This window comes from Anabrus simplex, chromosome 1 (assembly GCF_040414725.1).
Source record: "Anabrus simplex isolate iqAnaSimp1 chromosome 1, ASM4041472v1, whole genome shotgun sequence".
In the NCBI taxonomy this organism is placed as follows: Eukaryota; Metazoa; Arthropoda; class Insecta; order Orthoptera; family Tettigoniidae; genus Anabrus; species Anabrus simplex.
Window position 1 is genome coordinate 921,572,408 of NC_090265.1, and position 15,516 is coordinate 921,587,923.

Genomic DNA, 15,516 nt, shown 5'->3' on the forward strand with positions numbered 1-15,516 from the left:
GGTTGAAATATCTGACAATGATAAAAAGCATCTGGTTACTGTGATATTCTAACTCTACAAATTGTGGAGTGTATGTTCTTGACCAAATGAGCTGCTTGTACACTACTCGGTCAGCATCAAGCCTGTTTACATCTTCTATAATGTACTGGATTTGCAGCTATAAATGTCTGGACTTTATTTTGCGCATGCAATTCTTTGGAAATTTCTCAAAGATGCTTATTTTGAACCTCATGAATGAACTAAGATTGCCACACTGTTTGTCCAAGAGGCAACCAGCAACCCTTCCTTGTGGTAGAGAGACACCCGGTCAAAAAAAAGTCACCAGTGCTCATTCTGTCGTAACAAAACACCAGATTTCTATTCATCATATGACAAGCCCACCTGTACAAAATGCCAAGTATGCTGCATCAAGAAAGTGTATTGCAAGAAATGTGTCACTGGTAAATCAACCAGTAACTGGTGTGCTTGTGAAAAGTGTATGATTGATAATGATAAACAATAACAGATGTCATAAACTATGTTTTTGTCCATGTTATGTAGTTGTAAAGTGTTCTAAAATGATGTGTGAACTGTACAATTCAAGTGGTAAAATGTAGAAAAGGAACTGAAATAATACTAAAAATATGATTAAACCTAATAAATATTGTAAACATAATGGTTGGGTTCTGTACAACAAGTACTGTACTTCCATATTTACAAAATGTGTAGTTGTAAAGTATTGTAAAATGTTGTGTATGTTAAAATCAACTGGAAGAATTTAATAAAAGAACTGAAGTAAAAGTTTAAAAATATGATAATTTCGTATGGCTATTTCTAGCCGAGTGCAGCCCTTGTAAGAAAGACCCTCCGATGAGGGTGGGCGGCATCTGCCATTTGAAGGTAACTGCGTGTTATTGTGGTGGAGGATAGTGTTATGTGTGGTGTACAAGTTGCAGGGATGTTGGGGACAGCACAAACACCCAGCCCCCGGGGTCAATGGAATTAACCAATGAAGGTTAAAATTCCCTACCCGGCCGAGAATCGAACCTGGGACCCTCTGAACCGATGGCCAGTATGCTGACCATTCAGCCAAGACGGGCACTAATGTGCCATGAATCAGATTATTGTATCAATTCAGTAGCGCGAACAGAATCAAATTAATGAATTCAGTAAAATGAATCGAATATCCCATCCCTATGCAGTATGGCTAGTTGGAATTCACTCCTGACTTGTCTGTTTACACATGCTCACTTCAACTCAACTCTTTCACTACTCAAAGCCATAAAAGATGACTGCAGTGAAACTTCAACGAGGAAGAATGTCCAACACGAGCTTGTACCGAGTCAAAGCAGTGTGCGGCATATCTTACACTGCCAATTACAGTACTCCTACCACCCCCAGGCTGTGTAAGTCTCACTACGCAAGCTTTCTCCTTGAGTGCAATTCTGCCAGTGGCTGCAACAACAGAATACTCTAAAATCCCAATATTTAAACACCATTTTCTTCCAGACAAAGCTCAGTTTACTAATGATAGGATTTTTAATAATGAACATACAACAATGTTTAGGGTGCTTTAAATTGCTATATATTTCAAGATATGTCAAGATGTTGGAGGAGTTATGTGAGCAAACACAAACAACACAAGACAAAAACATTAACTGCAAAACATGAGAGGATCCTGAACTTTAAATTCCTACAAGTTTTTTGGTATTAATCTGTGACGTATGTCTGTTAAAGCTAGCTATAATGCGGAAAATGATCTCTATTGAATGAAAAGATCATTCTAAAAGAAGTCCCATTGACATATACACCCCATCAACAGCCTCAGCATGACAACATCCTGAGCTGTCTGGCCTGGTTTTCATGACCAGGCTTGCTGCCTCTCATACCAGAAAAATTGATCAGTTTCTCTCAAAAGGCTGAGTAAAGTACGTACAGCCCTCACCCAAGAACTAAAATCCTTGGACAGTCTCGGAAACAAACCAAGGCCTCCAGAATCCTAAAAAGATCAACCCATATTATCAAATTCTTTGTAAAAGTAAAAAACCTTAAGTGAAAGTAGAGAACTACACAGTTTGAACTTACCAAGTGTAGTCTGAGAATTTGGATTCACATACAGATCTTTGCTCCATTCTACCATGCATTTAAGAATGGATACCAGGCATTCCAAGCCACGAATTCTCATTGATTTTTCTTGATTTGGTGTGGCACCAAGTTCTAGAGCCTGACGACCTTGAGCAATCTTGGAGAGATCATTGACCAACCTAAATTGAAGGATGCAATTATTAATAAGAAAAACAACATCAGTTATAAAAAACTAAGAAGCCTATTTTCATATGACAAGGTAATGTTAAAAATTGATCATTCAGAAAATGAACAATACTTTTAATTATTCTGTTATAGGCATTGGATTTATATGTTGTACAAATCACCAATATAAGCGTTCAACTATGTGACAAAAAGTCATGAAATATGCATTTAAGTGTGCACTTGTTTTTGTGCTATAAAACACTTGTACGAAATGCAAGCGTAACATTCCTTTACTACTCTCGCACAATTTACCCACACCGATATATAAAATTATTAGCATGAATAAACAACTGAATGAAAAACAAACTAGTACAAACAATCCGTGCATAGTTTGTGGGAGGTATCAATCTATCAATGTTCACTGTTAAAACAATATGCAGACGTCTCCTGCATAAGACACTGTATGTTAATTAACACACATGATACATCAATTAGTAAGGTTATAAGGAAATAGTGTTTTAAAAAAGTGAAGAAACACACTTAAATACGCACTCTTCTTTCATTTTACTCTACACACCCGACTTTTACTGTCCGTAATTTGTTTTGCAGTACACTACAACAGTCTTCTCCAAGTTTTTTTGTATTAATCTGCGGCGTTTGTTAAAACTAGGTTTAATGCGGAAAGTGATCTCTTTATGTCTACGTATGTGACAGGACAGCGGTCACATCGGTAGCAAGTGTAGGTATTAAACATTCTGGTAGATTCACATTATCAGTAACAGCCAAATATTTATTTATAGCTATCATGATGCCGTAGCCCAGATTTCATTTAAGGACATCTCGATATTTTGTTTGCGGATGGAGTCCGAGGTTTCCTTGGATATCTTCCGGTACATGCTTCACATTCTCCATAATGTCCAGCGAATCAAAAAGATGCAACTCACGTGTTTCTAGCTTCTTGACTGATTCTAGCTGGTATGATTTGGTATGTTGTGGTTAAGTGTAAGAGAGGGCCGAAAGCCCTAACCTCCACATACGAAGAAAGAAAGTCAGAAAGAAAGAAAGAAAGAAAGAAAGAAAGAAATGAATGAATGAATGAATAAATACATAAATAAAAAATAAATAAATAAATAAATAAATAAATAAATAAAGAAACAAACAAACAAACAAATTAAATAAATAAATAAATAAATAAATAAATAAATAAATAAATAAATAAATAAATAAATAAATAAATAAATCTATATATATAAAATAAAGAGTATGTCTGTACATTGCTCAGAATTTAAAAATAATGGTATTTCTGTATCAGTCATGTCCACAGTAACAACGAAATGCACTCTTTACTTTTCAGTAATGTCTATCTGTATGTATGTACACGCATCACAAGAAAACGGCTGAAGAGAATTTCATGAAAATCAGTGTGTAAAGTCGGGGGGTGAGCCGCTACAATTTAGGCTATAAATCATTTTATTCACGTGGAGTGAAATGGTAGTTTAGGGGAAGCCCTAAAATTTAATTCTCAAATGTTTATATTAATAGGGGTCCTATCAATAAATACTACATAACTAAAGTTATACAGAATTAAATTTCCGATCATTTATGTCTTATACATTTTTACCGTACCGGCTATGATAACACAGATATTCATGAATTTGTATTTTTGTTGCTAAGTCCATATCAACGCCAAGCTACGAGAACAGAATTTACATTTAATTAATTATATTGTATTGAGTAGGTGGTTGTTAATAAAAGAATTTTATAATTTTAATTTTAACAGAATTTAATCAAAATCAGTATATAGAGTCGGGGAATAAGAAACTACAGTCTAAGCTATAAACAATTTTATTCACCCTGGATGAAATTGTAGTTTAGGGGAAGGCACCTAAAATTTAAGTTTTAAATAACTATGTTATTGGTCCTATCGAAAAGTACTACATAACAAAAGTTATAAATAATATTATTTCTAATCATTTATGTCTTATTCAGTTTTACCGTACCGACTATGATAAGGGTGGTATTTCAGAGTCGGAAGAAAACTAAATGTGAAGGCCTACAATATCAAAAGCACCTAACATTGACCAACAATAACATTACATTGACCATTGTTTGTTGTGATATTCTTTGTCCCTTACGGTGCCATTGAACTCCGATAAAAGGGATTACTGCTGCGTACCGAGTATGACAGCCTGACTGAATATTGGAGGGAAATAGCTGGGGAGTTGGAAAACTTTCTTCTTTAACATGCCATTCCTCTGGTTCATACATTTACTGATACTGCTGGTATGTAACACACTGATTCATCATAGTATTTCAGCTATGCGATCCCTACTTCGAGGCGCTGTTTTGAATAAGCAGTGTGTACATTTACGGCAGAGACTCACTTAGTAGCAGCAGCAGCAGCAGCAGTAGTAGTAGTAGTAGTAGTATGCCCTGGTCTAGAATTACAATTTACCGGGCAAGTTGGCCATGCGGTTAGGGGGGCGCACCTGTGAGCTAGCATCCGGAATATAATGGGTTCGAATCTCATTGTCAGCATCCCTGAAGATGGTTTTCGGTGGTTTCCCATTTTCACACCACGCAAATGCTGGGGCTGTACTTTCTAACCCTTTCCTATCCCATCGTCACCATAAGAAGTCAGTGCGAAGTAAAGTCACTAGCAACAAAGAATTACAATTTAGGCCGATTCCAAACAGCACCACAATTCACTAAATAACTCAAAATTCAACCCTAAAAAGAGCCGTTTCGTAAGAAAAGCTTCTTCCTCTTCACTTTTATAAAACTCTACATTCTATTTATTCCACATTAGCAGTGAAGAAGGGTTTCTCCTCTGGCTTGGAGGAATAATTTGCCTCCAAGTCAGATAATCTTTTTCCGCCACCAGGGTATGAATTGAGATTTTCCGACTCATCGGGTACTCCTAAGAAACAGATTAGCAAAAGGACATAGTTTTTGCCCTGTGACTCTCCACTATTAAGACTCCCTGCCCCCCCGCCGAAGAAAGACGAAGAGTGTTCACAGATCATGACTGTCTGAGGGTTGGTCATTCCAGCTCTTGAATTTTGGACTGTTAGATCGGAATTAATAAGAAGAAGAACAAAAGTATGATAATTGGAGGAAAAGGTGGAAAATGTCATATTAGTATAGGGGGAGAAGAAATAGAGCAAGTCAGTAACTTCAAGTATTTGGGAAGTATGATCAGAGATGATATGTATTGCACGACAGAAATTAAGAAAAGAACTGCCATAGCAAAAGAAGGCTTTAAGAAAAAATCAAAATTACTTTGTGGACCACTAAACAAAGATTTGAGGAAAAGACTTGCTAAGTGTTACATTTGGAACATAGCACTGTATGGCGCAGAGACTTGAACATTGAGAAAGAAAGATGAGAGAAGATTGGAGGCACTAGAGATGTGGGTATGGAGGAGAATAGAACGAGTGAAATGGGAAGACCGGGTAAGGAATGAGGAGGTATTACGAAGAGTTGGAGAAGAACTAAGTATGTTACAAATCATTAGAAGGAGAAAAATGAACTGGATCGGACATTGTTTGAGGAGGGACTGTTTACTGAAAGAAGGAATAGAAGGAATGGTGTAAGGCAAACGAGGAAGAGGAAGGAAAAAATATCAAATGTTGGACAATATCCAAGAAAATAAATATTCGGACATAAAAAACTTGGCGCGGGACAGGCAACAGTGGAAGAGGTTCATCCCATGACAAGACCTGCCAATAAGGCAGAATACCTAGATGATGATGAGATCGGCAGCATAGTACTGTTAATCGTGCCATTTTTGCTGACGTCATTGTAATGACCTATGTTCATTTCAGTTGGGAAAACAACTATAACAGACTTTCTGAGGATGTAAAAAGGCCGGTGGAGAGCGAGTGTTCATCATTATAATGAAAACTCCCCAATCTGATTGTGACTGATGATAGGCAAGCGGGCCTACCATTACAATGAACATTTCCTAACAAAGTCTTCATATGAGAAAAGATGTTTGGTGACTTCCCTGTCGCATTTCTAGGGTAACGTTAAGAGCTTATGCAATTTAATACAATCTTGCTCCTAATGTGTACACTACCTAATCTAGAATTCTGAATACAATGTAGAATTCCGTAGCGAAGCACGGGTACATCAGCTAGTAAAGAAATAAAATAAAGACATATCGGCAAACAAAATTTGCATTAGCGTAAATCTGATGTCTAGTTATGAGTAGAGATAAGAGTGTACATTGCAAATATTACACATATACACCCCATTAACAGCCTCAGCATCACAAAATCCTGAGCTGTCTGGCCTGGCTTTCATGACCAGGTCTGCTGCCTCTCATTCCAGAAAAATTGATCAGTTTGAAGAACAATGTGATTGAAAGAGAAGCTAAAGAAGATTCAATGTAGATGGAGGCAGAATGATGAAATTGAAAGGGTAATGGACAGATAGACTTCCAGAGTGCAACATGTGGAATAAATGCTTAAACAAAACTTTCATATGGCAGGTAACTGTGAATGAAGAAATATTTTACATATTATATAAGACTTCAAACAAGTGCAAAAGTAAGTTTATAGTTTTATGCAATTGCTGATATCAGGCTCATAGCCACAAGACTTTCAGTCTTCCATGAAATCTGAACCATAAGGATGTTGCTCTTTATTTCTGAAATCTCACAATTACGGTATGCATCAAAATGATGATGATGATGATGATGATGATGATGATGATGATGATGATGATGATAGCAAACACTCGTAATAAAGTAGGTTTGTCTTCCAGACAGGATGCTTCTTCACCTATGCGTTCGGAGGCAACTATCTACCGCCTACGTGCCAAGTTCTCACTAGAGGCTTCCAGACATCACAATCCTGCCCCCGTCGCAACTTCCTGTTCGCCGCAGGACTTTTCGAAAGGTCAATTTATTGTTGGAAGACTGTTGTGCATGAGGTTCTTTTAGAGTGAGTGTTGCTGTACTTCAACAAACGCACTGTACTTGATGACTAAGGAACAGTTTTCACTGGCAAGCAGATGTAAGACGACTGAAGGGTTCCTAGTCACTGCAGCCTTCGTCCGCCATTCCAGCCGAGGAGGGACTTGCTGTCCTTACGTCTGGTCCGCCGTTCAGGACGTTCTATGCCGTTGACCAAATATGGTTCATCTGCCTTTAAGGGAAGTTTTCCACCCCAAGGGCAAAAGAGTGCCCTGAAATATGATGAATTTATGTGTCATTTCCTACACAAAGGCTTTATCAAACCTACTAAGGGAGAGTTCATCTGCCCATAGCTATTGGTTCTCCCCTAGGTTTTTTGCCAGGTTTGGTACTGGCCGCCTGACCTTCGGCCAGACAGTCGCAGGTAGTACAGCCTGATGATGATGATGATGATAATAATAATAATAATAATAATAATAATAATAATGATGTTATTTGCTTTACGTCCCACTATCTACTTTTACAGTCTTTGGAGACGCCGAGGTGCCAGAATTTAGTCCCGCATGGGTTCTTTTACGTGCCAGTAAACCTAGCGACATGAGGCTGTCGTATTTTAGCACCTTCAAATACCACCAGACTGAGCCAGGATCAAAGCTGCCAAGTTGGGGTTAGAAGACCAGTGCCTCAACCGTCTGAGCCACTCAGCCCAGGAGGTAGTACAGTCTACTGTCACACACGGTAACAAGGTGTTCCTGACCTGACATGATGCATCAAAATATACTGCAGCTGTCATGTGCATGGCCGTTCATATCATATGATATTAGTTTTATTTTCCCGTATTGATAACTACAGTTCTCCTTCCTTTAACACCTGGCCTCTTGAAACCAAGAAAGTGAGTTGTTTGATGATAGATGAAAATGTCCAAATGAATGTGACTTTCATCACAGAACCACATATTGAGCAAGAAATCTGGACCCTCATACACCATGGCCAAAAATTTTAAACAATACACAATCCTGGCATGCATATCTTTCTCCATCAATCATTGTCCAACCTGCATTCAGTACAGAAATCCACCTATGTCTTTAAACATCTCGAAGCAACGTATTTCTGAAGTTCAATTTAAACGATGGTCGTAGAAGACTTTGTTTTTGCGACACCAACACCTGATTGACGATACGTCCATGATTCTCATTTGTGGACAGAGTTACTGACCTACCATACCTTCCCTTCCATTCACACTATCACTACGACAAAATTTCGTAACAACAGACTGCATAACTATGTTGCTTGGTACCGTCTTATTAAGTTGTTCGCGATATTGTTCTGCCACTAACTTCAAACTTAGCCTGAATTGATACCCATTTCCATACAAGCGAAAATAATGCTCCAATACGTAAACTTTTTCATCCGTCGTAAGACCCATTTTCAACTCCAACCTCACAGCACAACATTCTTTGCACTACTAGGAACAAACGCTGATGCAATGATACGCCAATGAACGGTTCTCAATTTTAAAGGTTGGATATTTCTACCTAATCTATACTACATATAATGACAAATATATGTATGTGAACCAAGACTTCTACCCGAGTGTTTAGAGGTGGTTGCATGAGTATGTTGGCTTGAAACAGCCAGATTTATGGCAGAGTAGGGACTGGTTCTTCCACCATGACAATCATTTTCTGTGCGCGATTTTTTGGTGAAAAACCGCATTACACTACTTGCTCACCAACCCTACACATCTGTTCTCACACCTTGTGATTTCTTTTTGTTTCCCCAGATGAAAAGGGATCTGAAAGGGAAACATTTCATAGATATTCTGGAGGTGAAAAGAGAATTGAAGGACGTGCTGCAAGGCATCCGAAAGGATGAGTACAAAAAGTGTTTCGTGCAGTGGAAAAGGTGTTTGAACAGATATATTAGTATTAATGGTCAGTACTTCGAAGGTGACTAATGTTTGTAAATTGAAAAAATAAATTCTGTATTTATAAAAAAGTGTGTCCGGTTATTTTTGGAAATCCTAAAGAAGAGAGTGTCCACAACAATTGGAAGAAGACAGAGTGCATTTCGACAGCTCTACATGAAGACGAAATGAGTTTCATCAAATGTTCGTAGTTGCAAAACGTCTACATTATGTCCAGGGTTAGATGTTTATTTTTTTACTTTTTTCGAGTGTATCACCAAACAGGTTTTCGGCATTTCCCTCAGGGCACCAAATAGTCACTGGGCTTTCAGACAGGAATCGAAACTGCTAGTTCTTAAGTAACAAAAATTTAGTATTTTAATATTATCCTATACAATTATGTTATCGAGACCAGAACAGATGAGGTGCCTAATATCTAACACGGACATGCGCAACCTAAATCAAAATTCAGTTAAGAATCGATTATTATAGTATTTTTAATGCTCTCTCTGAATTAGTTGCCCATATCTTCCATAAACGAACATTTTTTACATTATTTTTAACATAGAAATATGCAGCTTCTTTCATAATTGGACACCTCCAAAAGTAATTTCTATCAAAAACGGACACGACCATTTAAGCTAATCAAATTGCTACAAGTGACATCAAACTGTCATGGCGACCATTTGTTAACATTCTCTTGTCGGTGCCTGCTTGGAAGTTTAATGCTAATGCTTTTTCAGCATTTTACTTATAAGTATTTTGGAAAATATTTTCGTTTAATATGGAAGACAATGTTTTGGAGTGTCCACCTAAACTTGCGTATGTATAATGAAGGTAGAGAAGTGGAACTGCAAGTAAAGGAAGCTTACTTTCAGCACATTTTAAATACCAGGTTCAATTTAGGGTTTTCTTCTCCGGACACAGATGAGTGCAGTACATGCTTGGAACTAGAACAAAGTATTAAGTTTTAAAAGAATGAAGAGAGAAGATCACCCTTAATTTTGAAGAGAACTATCCACAAAAAACAAGCAGAGAATTTTTAGCGACATCGGAAGGAAAAAGGGGAGGACTGTTTTTTAATCTCCTATGATTGCCAAAAGAACCTTGTTTTGCCAAAATTAAGTGATCAGTCGGCTTATTATTTCAGACAAATCTACTGTTACAATCTGTCTGTTGTAACAGGCACATCTCAAAGCAAACTGCGCCCTGGCAATGTGTCTGTTTATACGTGGCTGGATAACGAGGCAAAGAAATTATTACTGGTATTTCCAGTTGTTGGACACTCACATTTAGCCTCAGATAGAATTTTTGGACCTGAAGATGACGACGACCAGATGAATATCATGAATATCATGAGGTGTTCAAAAGGTACAGCTCGGTAAAGTCATAGGACAAATCTGGGAACCACTGAATCGGAAAGAACAAGCAGAGATTTATCTGAATTTGCTAGGCAACTTCATTTCAAGATTTCACAGTGTAAAAAAAATTGTACTCCGTTGCACGGAAAGAGGCAATTTCGTAGTTAAATGTGTTGTAGGCTACTATTTGAACACAGGTATTGAGTGCAAGATCACAAAGGCAGGACAGCCAAATCTAATGATAAAGAGTCCTTTACTTGTTGACATTAGCGTGAATGTAAACCCACAGAAACTTAAAGATGTTGACAAATTACTAGGCAAGCACTTCAGAAAAGAGTGGAAATTAAATGCCTCTCTTAGTAGAGAAAATGAACAAGCTGTTAATGATTATAAATGCGATTGTATTGAAGATTTGAAAGTTTGAAGATTTGATTGTTTTTATGAAGTAGAGGTCATTTGCTTAGAAATACAGTGAAGCAAGAACTGAAATGAATGTTATAATTGTTAACAAAGTATAAGAATAACCATATTTCTTACATATTTTCATTATATTTATTTTAAAACAGAAGTTTACTTTCGTGTCATTTTCAAAATAGTGGGATAGTTTATTTCAAAAGTGGACAATTACATGGATGTTTGTTACAATAAATAAACTTTTTAATGCCCACCTATTCAATACAATAATAATGCTGTTATACAGATGTAATTACTAATTATATACAGTACTAGTTTCGACGCATTTTAGTGTCATCTTCAGCTGTACAAAGAAACAGAAAATAGGCAAATTATATAAAACTCATGATAGACCTTAAATTGTGCGTAATATAAAATCCTATGATATCTACAATAAAAACAAAGATACCCAGAAAAAACTTGTTGAACAAGTAGAAGACTTGCGAGTCAAACATATACTGAACAGTTCTCAAGTTGATTGATGTCCCTGTGGACATACAGTAGTGAGTTCATTAAATTTGGTGAGCTGTTTACAATAATAAAACATTTTGTGTCCATTCAACTATGGTTCATAAACTGCAGTCATTTTAAAAATCGTGAATATTGCTGGGTAAAACTAGGTGTAACGGAATTCTTCTGTATCTAAGGCCTATGAGGTGGAAACATATGAATAGCTCCTTAAGGTATATATAAGATCTATGTTTCTCAGTTCAAATGTGGAAACTGTGCTTTTAGGATCCCAGTGGCTAAAGCTGACTTAAACAAGGAGTTGAATACCATCCGCTCTATAGCTTATGCTAACGGCTATAAAGATTCTTTCATCGAACATATAATCAGTAAGATTAGACATCGTCAGCAAACCACGCTTAGCAGAGATAAACCCAGTCACAATTCCTATTCAAACTTCACATTTAATGACAACATTTATAAAGTCACTAATATATTTAAAAAGAATATAGTAAAGATATCTTTTCGTACCGATAACAGGAGTACTGAGGTCCTACATAATGCAGCCACTATAAATAAATCCAATCCTTATCTCAGATCAGGAGTATATAGATTTCAGTGCAATGACTGTGCCAGCACCTATCTTGGACAAACTGGGTGCAACTTCAAGATAAGATATGCTGAACAAGTTAATGCCGTGAGATACAATAGATTCTCTGCGGTAGGCCAACATGTCCATGAATTAAAACATAATTTCACAAGCTTGGAGCAAGACATTCAAATACTAGAGACTTTAAGTGAAGGACCGTTGCTGGATGCTACTGAATTTTGTTACATCCATCTAGACCAGTATTTCAATGCAAATCTCAATCTAAATGATATATCCGAGACACCGAAAGTTCCCTTTGATTTCCTTATAGCATTTTTCAAAAATATTCAAATTCCAAACAAGAATTTAATTTTACGTATTATATGCAACAAGTTTTCCCAACATTCATTTTGTAGTCCACACCCACCAGATCCCCTCCACATGCCCGCCCCGCACGCCCTGCTTCGGCCTACCCCTATCGACCCTCCCTTGTTCCGTCCAGATATGCACATTTGACGCGAGCTGTTCATTGTTTACTGCATGCTACTTGCAATACGATCAGTCTACGGCCGCATGAGGCGAGTCTTGCATACATTTATATTATTGAGTAAAGCCTCAACACCTTCCGCTTCGAATCGTTAATAGAGGTTTTTATTTATTTTTCACAGGTTCCACATTTGAACTGAGAAACATAGATCTTATATACACCTTAAGGAGCTATTCATATGTTTCCACCTCATAGGCCTTAGATACAGAAGAATTCCATTACACCTAGTTTTACCCAGCAATATTCACGATTTTTAAAGTGACTGCAGTTTATGAACCATAGTTGAATGGACACAAAATGTTTTATTATTGTAAACAGCTCACCAAATTTAATGAACTCACTACTGTATGTCCACAGGGACATCAATCAACTTGAGAACTGTTCAGTATATGTTTGACTCGCAAGTCTTCAACTTGTTCAACAAGTTTTTACTAGGTGTCTTTGTTTTTATTGTAGATATCATAGGGTTTTATATTACGCACAATTTGAGGTCTATGATGAGTTTTATATAATTTGCCTATTTTCTGTTTCTTTGTACAGCTGAAGATGACACTAAAATGTGTCGAAACTAGTACTGTATACAATTAGTATATTGTAATTACATCTATATAACAACATTATTATTGTATTGAATAGGTGGACATTAAAAAGTTTATTTATTGTAATTCTCAGTTCAATACGGACAAAAAAATGACATTTCTTACGTTAAATGGATGTTTGTATCAAAACTGGACAAAAGCCAATCTTAGTTTAAAAAATGGACATCGTCATATTTGAACATGTTTTACATTGCCTTTGAATGAAATTCTTAAGTGTCGACCATGGTTTTCATCTTCATAGGGCAGGCAATATTACACACAAAAATTTTCACACTCCTATCGCGAGGTTAACATAGAGAAACAAAAATGTGGCTCGACTGAAAAATTAACAAAATGGCTTTTGTCCATGTTTGATACTAGGCACCTCAGATGTTGCAACTTACATACATAAAGCCATAGGCAGTTTTGGAATTGCCTATTACTGTTTTTGTCCTAATATAAGACTGAGAATTTCACGTTTTTGTGCTAAAATGTTATAAAAACTACAGCCGTTTTATGTGTGCACATTACATTTAAAAACTTTGTATAATTTTGCACTCGCACCGACTGTACAGCTGATGATGACATATACAATGCTGAAACCGGTACCTAAAAATGACAATTAAAATGTGACGTTTTAATTATTTCACATTTTTATAGTATTGAACAGGTGAAAAATCCTACCCTTATCTTTGACTGACTGTAAAGCGGCGCACTTTCCAACTGAGCTCAACGTCACAAATAATCGTAATTTCGGAAGTTTTTAATGATATTTTTTCTCTTTCCAATTTGATTGTGATTAGTGATGGGCAGAATTGAATATAATGCATTTGAGATCTTGAGGATATACTTACATTCGAAACCATATTCTCGAGTTCATCATAACCTTTAAAAGTCAATGTAGGCCTAATTTACGCGGTACATGATTTCCACAAACTGACTACGAACAGTATACTGGTGACCAATTTACAATGGAAGATAAAGAAAAAAAGGATTTCACCATCATGTTGGGTGCTTTTGTGTCTAATGTGCTTTATTTTATTAGATTAGAGAATTAAAAACTACTTGTGGCTGATTGTTGTTTCGCCTTGACGTTACAGGTATTAGATTTTTCGAAGAGTTTGGCTGATCAAAGTTGCTGAACTGAAAGAAGTTTTCAGAGGAAACTGATGAAGTTTTCAAAGGAAACTGATGAAGTTTCCCTGGTAAAACTGAATGTAATGTTTCGAGATTTTTAAGTCGCGTACTGGTAATTGATGTTTGAAGCTGGCCCCGCAGTCTAAGTTGCCTGCCTCTCACCCGGAGGGCCCAGGTTCGATTACTGGCCAGATCAGGCATATTTACCTGGATATGAGGGCTAGTTCCAGGTTCACACATTCTTCGATTACCTTTAATTGAGGCGCTATTTAATGGTGAGATGGCAACCCCGGTCCAGAGAGACAGGAATAACGGCTGAGGTGATTCGTTACACTAACCATGCATCACCTCGTAATCTGCAGATCTTCGGACCAAGGGCGGTCGCTTGGTAGGCGGAAGGCCCATTGGGGCTATAGTTTGGTTTGGTTTAGGGGTGTTTGTAAGATTATAAGTATACATGTTTCATTTTCGTGATGTTTAGTCAAATTGTTGATGGTTCATTCGTTCCCGGATTTTCCGTTTTCCCGTGTTGTAGGTTTTATTTTCTGTGGTCCCACCAAAAATGGAGAATCAGGGTTCCACTCTATTTAAAATCTCTAAACGGTAATGTGGATAAAAAATGCATGGGAAATAAATGTCCCAGTTTCTGGAGAGGCATACAGTGACCCCAAGTAATGTCATCTCAAAATAAGAGTCAGCCTCCACTTTACTCATTGTACATGATGCTTAATGTTTAACATTTCCATATTCTCTAGAAACACTTTGCCAATTACATTAGGAACTAGATATCTAGATATATGCAACATTCATTAGTAAACAATACTAACATAACATCTTATCTTGCTTGATGGTGTGCCCATCTGTAACTTGCCCTACGTTGTAGAGCTGGACTTCGCATTGAATCAATAGTTCAGACTATCATCATGCAACCTGCTTCTTACAGTTAAAAGACCTAGACGAAGCAAGTCCTCAACATACTTTGTATCCATGTAATGATTCCATGTCTGAACCCCAACACTTCTGTACATCTGGTAACTTCCCATGTTAATACACCTTCCTTACATAAAGCAGCAAGGTGGTCAGGATTAAACTTCCACACTTGTCTCCTCATCATAATCTAACTTGAAAATATTGAACAAGTGATGAAAGGGCATCAAAATATGAACCTACCATCTTATTTTTTAATAACAAGGGTAACTTGTAAAGTATACTTGTTACTAACCTACTCGTTGAAGCACAAGATGCAATTCCGAAGTCATATGAGAAATTTCAGACTGTAGACAACTAAAAACGTCCTAAAGAAATTGAGTTAAATCTTACCAGTACTTGTAAAACAGAAAAAACTAGT

The 15,516-nt window shown here is 36.9% G+C and overlaps 1 protein-coding gene across 1 annotated transcript in view; it reads right to left on the minus strand.

The window, feature by feature from the left end:
• The window catches only part of Sec71 (ADP ribosylation factor guanine nucleotide exchange factor Sec71), a 452,892-nt gene that overhangs the window by 337,755 nt on the left and 99,621 nt on the right, over positions 1–15,516 (minus strand). The window contains exon 10 of the mRNA XM_067136654.2: positions 2,065–2,243. Coding sequence (XP_066992755.2) covers positions 2,065–2,243 — 179 coding nt within the window. The remainder of the gene's footprint in view (positions 1–2,064; positions 2,244–15,516) is intronic.